General features: G+C 45.0%; 1 protein-coding gene across 3 annotated transcripts; it reads left to right on the plus strand.

The window, feature by feature from the left end:
- The first annotated feature begins 879 nt into the window (after nt 1-879).
- Nucleotides 880-4398, plus strand: ogfr (opioid growth factor receptor). Of its 3 annotated transcripts, none has more exons than XM_017035807.2 (7): nt 880-983; nt 2379-2447; nt 2554-2635; nt 2744-2822; nt 2966-3032; nt 3144-3292; nt 3377-4398. In XM_017035807.2, the coding sequence occupies exons 2-7, from the start codon at nt 2421-2423 to the stop codon at nt 4383-4385; spliced, it is 1413 nt and encodes a 470-aa protein (XP_016891296.1). In that variant the 5' UTR covers nt 880-983; nt 2379-2420; the 3' UTR covers nt 4386-4398. The 3 variants fall into 3 exon arrangements, with proteins under 3 accessions (XP_016891296.1, XP_008317533.1, XP_008317532.1); XM_008319311.3 differs by lacking the exon at nt 880-983 and adding an exon at nt 1397-1862 and having other exon boundaries at nt 2382-2447; XM_008319310.3 differs by lacking the exon at nt 880-983 and adding an exon at nt 1402-1862.
- The last annotated feature ends 6 nt before the right edge of the window (nt 4399-4404 follow it).

Here is a 4404-nt window from a genome sequence, read left to right on the forward strand (position 1 = left end):
GAAATCCAGCTTCTTCTGTCTCCAGGTTTTTAAATGTAAATTGCTTGTGTGGCTGCATGGAGCAGCAGCAGCAGCAGCAGCAGCAGCAGCAGCTGTGCTTTGACAAAGATTAAAGAGAAAATTAGAGACGTGGACGATACAAGAATGAAAGATTAGAATTAGAATCAGGATTCAGCCTCAGACGAACCTGTCGACAATTTTAAATCGCAGCTTTCTATTTACTGACGTTCCATCAAAGTTAGGCCTCGGTGCAGTAACATAACTGTCCTTTTGGGAAGCATCTGTTTCCTAAACTCCATCCCAACTCTTTAAAGACTCATGTACTTGGCAGGTTTATAGGTTTGTAGGTTACAGACCTCCAAAGTTCAGCTCTTTTTTTTTTTTAGATTATTTGATCCTGCCTTTCTGATATTGCCGTGGCTTTTTCCCTGTTATGAAACAAACATACATGTAACACGAATCCGCAATCAGGTGGTGCAGAATTCCACCACATCAGCCTCGACTCCATCCACCTGCAGCGGCAGGTTTAACTGTCATCAGTTAAGCAGGAAACCAGACAGCAGCTCCCACAGCATTTATACAAAGGACTCTAGTGACAATAAGGTAAAAGCAAATTCATTTAAGGGGCAGAGACTCTAAACAGCAACAGCAAATAACAGATGCCTGCAGAGCTCGCTGGTTTCCACAGTAACCACAGCACCAAAAATAGAATTCCACACCAGTGGGCATTCAACACTGGAACCCCTGAGATAACAGCCTGTTCTATTTATACCTCCTTAATCATAATACAGCCCTGATGTATGAAAGCAACCGTCTCTGAATGCCATCAAAGGAATCAACGTTATTGGTCCGTTTGCTCTGAGCAAATGTCACAAGTCAGAAGTCACTCTTTGTGCTGCTGGTCCCTGAAGAGACGTCCCTGAATCTGCTGTTTGTTACAGTCAGAAAGACACAAAGTTGTCATATTATAGCGCAACTGCGAGGTAAGGGATAAGGTATAAGCCTGCTATATATATGTGTGTGTGTGTGTATATATATATATATATATATATATATTACACTGAAATACAGAAAATGAAGGAATGTACAATGTTTGCGTGAAAAAACGTACCCTTCCAACATGGCCGCCTACATATAGAAAATACTGGCTTCTCAAATTATTACTATTATTATCGATGCTGTTGTTGTTGTCGTTGGTTTATTTCACCTAAAAAAAAAACAACAATTTACCATCGCGGATAAGTGAAAGTAAATTTAAAGTAGTGATATTTCTGGCCACACAAAGTCAAATATTACCTTTAACTGACGTTTTCACATTTATCTTTTAACCTTGTTTAACCTTTTAACCTGGTCCCGTTTTTGACTTGTTGTCGTTTTACGTCACTTTTTCGGTCATGGTCGAATGGAGAGGCAGCGTATCTTTAGAAGATGACACCGAAACGTCGTTTTTTAAATTAGTTTTTAGTTTTTAAAACATGGATTAGCGAACGTGTTGAGTTTGTGGCAGTGGCGCAAAAAAAAAAAAAACCTACACAGACGGAGGCACCTGAAGGCAACATCTGCGCTACAGCCACTACAGCAACTGTCTGGTAATGGTCGAGTGGGAGAGACGGATGGTCAGAGCCGTCCACGTCTAACCGGACCATGAACCCGCGTGCATGACCAGGTTCATGTCCGTGTCCACTGCCGCACCGGGTTAAGAGTTTGATGCCATTAGCTCGTGACGTTGTAAAAGAATGGAGGACGATTGGGTGTGTGAGTACGACTCGACCTGGGACACAGAGAGTGATGGAGACGACTCGGCTGGAGAGAACCAAAGCCGACGGTCAAGTCAAGACAAAAACAAATCTGGCTGGAGTTTAGTACGTAGTTTATCCAACTATGACTCTTTTAACAGCGTCAACGCCGTTAGTTTGTTGACGTTTCCTGTCCTGTCGCATCTGCAGAACCTTACGCCGTGAAGCGAATGTTAGCCGTATGTGGCTAACTAGCCTGGTTAGCAGCTAGAGTTAGCCTTGTTTTAGTGGTTTTTAGTGTTGTGTTTACATGTTTTCTTCTCCCTGGTTGGACGGTTATTCAAAGTGAATATTTTGTAGTCGACTTGTCACGTTAGTTGTTCTTTTCTAACCGTGATATCACCGCAGTAGTTGAACGGTTAGCTTGGCCTCACTTTACTGTAGGTCAACTTGGTAATAACGCAGTCCCTGGTTATTTATTCTTATTCTTTTCGTTATGTGGTGACGGTATTACATAACGCTGAATAACCGAGTTCGATTATTCAGTCAGGGATCGTGAGATTTGAGCAGAAACGAGGAAAATGTTCACGGTTATTGTGACGCCTTGGCCACTTGAAACAATTTCGCTTTCGTTTCTGTTAGCAGTGGCATCCCACGCCCAGAAACGTCAGGGCAGCGAAGGACATGCAGAACTACAGGAGAGGATACCCGGTGAGGATGACAGTGGAAAAACACCCTGAAGTATCTGGCCTTAGGTCTGATAACCTGCCCGAGATGGTGATTCTATTTCTTTCTTTCTTTCTTTTCTTTTTGTCAGAATCTCACAGATGAGGAGTGCTCCGAGGACAAAATGAACAACTTGCAGTTTTATCTCAACAAGTTTCCCTCTGCACCCGACGGTGAGTTTTTACAACCGCAGCATCTTTCAGATGTATGGATGACAGGGGCTGCATTTTACAAGTTCCCTTTTTTTTCTCTCTCTCTTGTCGTCCTCTCACTGGGCACAGACATCTACATCGAGTCGTTCCTGAAGGAATGGAAAACCGACTACAAGAGACTGGAGAGAGTTCACTCGTACATTCAGTGGTACGTTCACCTTTTGGCTGTATCCAGTAGTCTGCTGCACAGGTCATGTAATAACAGTTATAAATAGGGATGTCTGACAATATATCTGGAGGTTGACTGGTGTTGTCTTTGTTTGTTTGTCTTGTTTGTTTCCCTTCTCCCAGGCTGTTTCCGCTGCGAGAGCCGGGCGTTAATTACATGGCTTCAGAGCTCACCAAGAAGGAAATTGAGGTGAGTCTGTACTGGGAATCACCGTCTCTTTAAATAAACGTGTCACCAGACAGTGCCATATTTTCTTTTAGTCCTTGAGTCAGTCTATATTTTCTTTTTTCTCCTCCTCAGGCCTTTAAGAACAACGAAGATGCCAAACGGAGACTTGTGGAGTCTTACGAACTCATGTTGGGCTTCTACGGCATCCAGTTGGTCGACAGAAAAAACGGTGAAGTCAAACGGGCTGACAACTGGAAGGAGCGCTTTGGAAACCTGGAGCGGTGAGTTCACGTCACTGTGAGACTCGCGGTTTCTCAAATACATATTCTCTTGTTTTTCAACGTTCTTTTTTTTTTTTTTTCCAGAAACATGCACAACAATCTGCGCATCACCCGCATCCTGAAGTGTCTCGGGGAGCTGGGGTTCAAACACTACCAGGCGCCGCTGGTGCGCTTCTTTCTCGAAGAGACTCTGGTGAAGAAGACTCTGAGCAGCATTAAACGCAGCGTGCTCGACTATTTCCTGTTTGCCGTCAAGGACAAGCAGAAACGTCAGGAGCTGGTGCGTTTTGCGTACCAAAACTTTGAGCCAAAGGATAAGTTCGTGTGGTGTCCCAGAAAGATTCAGAAACAATTCCGAAAGCTGGAGAAAGGCAGGTTAGACGCCATCGGAAATGGTGATGCCAAGGAAGACGCGTTTGCGCGAGGGAAACGGAAAGACGAGGAAGAAGTTGTGCCGCAAAAAGAGGTGGAATTAACAGACGACGTGACCGAGGCTCCAAAGGAAACGGAGAAAACGACAAGTAAAACTATGGAAAACGGGAACGCCGAGGTGGAGCTTGAGAGTGAAATGATCGAAAATGGAAACGATTCTGCAGCCGACGATGAAGATGACGGTGATGATGATGATGATGATGAAGTGGAGAAGTCGCCCATCCCTGATACTAAGGCGCTAATTCCAGATCCAGATGATGAAGTTGACCATAGATTCTCCTCAAACTCGGATGATCCCGTGCCGATGATCCTGGACGACAGTATCCAAACGGATGGAGATGCAGACGCGGAAAAACCACCCAAGAAGAAGAGAGAAGATGACCATGTCCTGCAGAGCAATGGCTTCGCTGTAGAACCAGCGGACGGGCAGACGGAGGACCAAACGGGCGCTGCTCAAACCGACCATCAGATGAGTCCATCAGGGCAAACATCGGAGTGGGAGGATTCCCAAAATTCACCCGCTCTGCCTGAGGAAAAAATCCCAAGAACTCGTTTCAGTCCAACACCAGACGAGACCGAAGAGGACGAAGCGATGTCGCAGGAGAGTATCCCAACAAGAAACGGGTCGTTGATGAGTCCTGACAGAGCGATGGATGAGTAGAGCGACGGCGAGAGACTCG

This window comes from Cynoglossus semilaevis, chromosome 10, assembly GCF_000523025.1.
Source record: "Cynoglossus semilaevis isolate Cse_v1.0 chromosome 10, Cse_v1.0, whole genome shotgun sequence".
NCBI lineage: Eukaryota > Metazoa > Chordata > Actinopteri > Pleuronectiformes > Cynoglossidae > Cynoglossus > Cynoglossus semilaevis.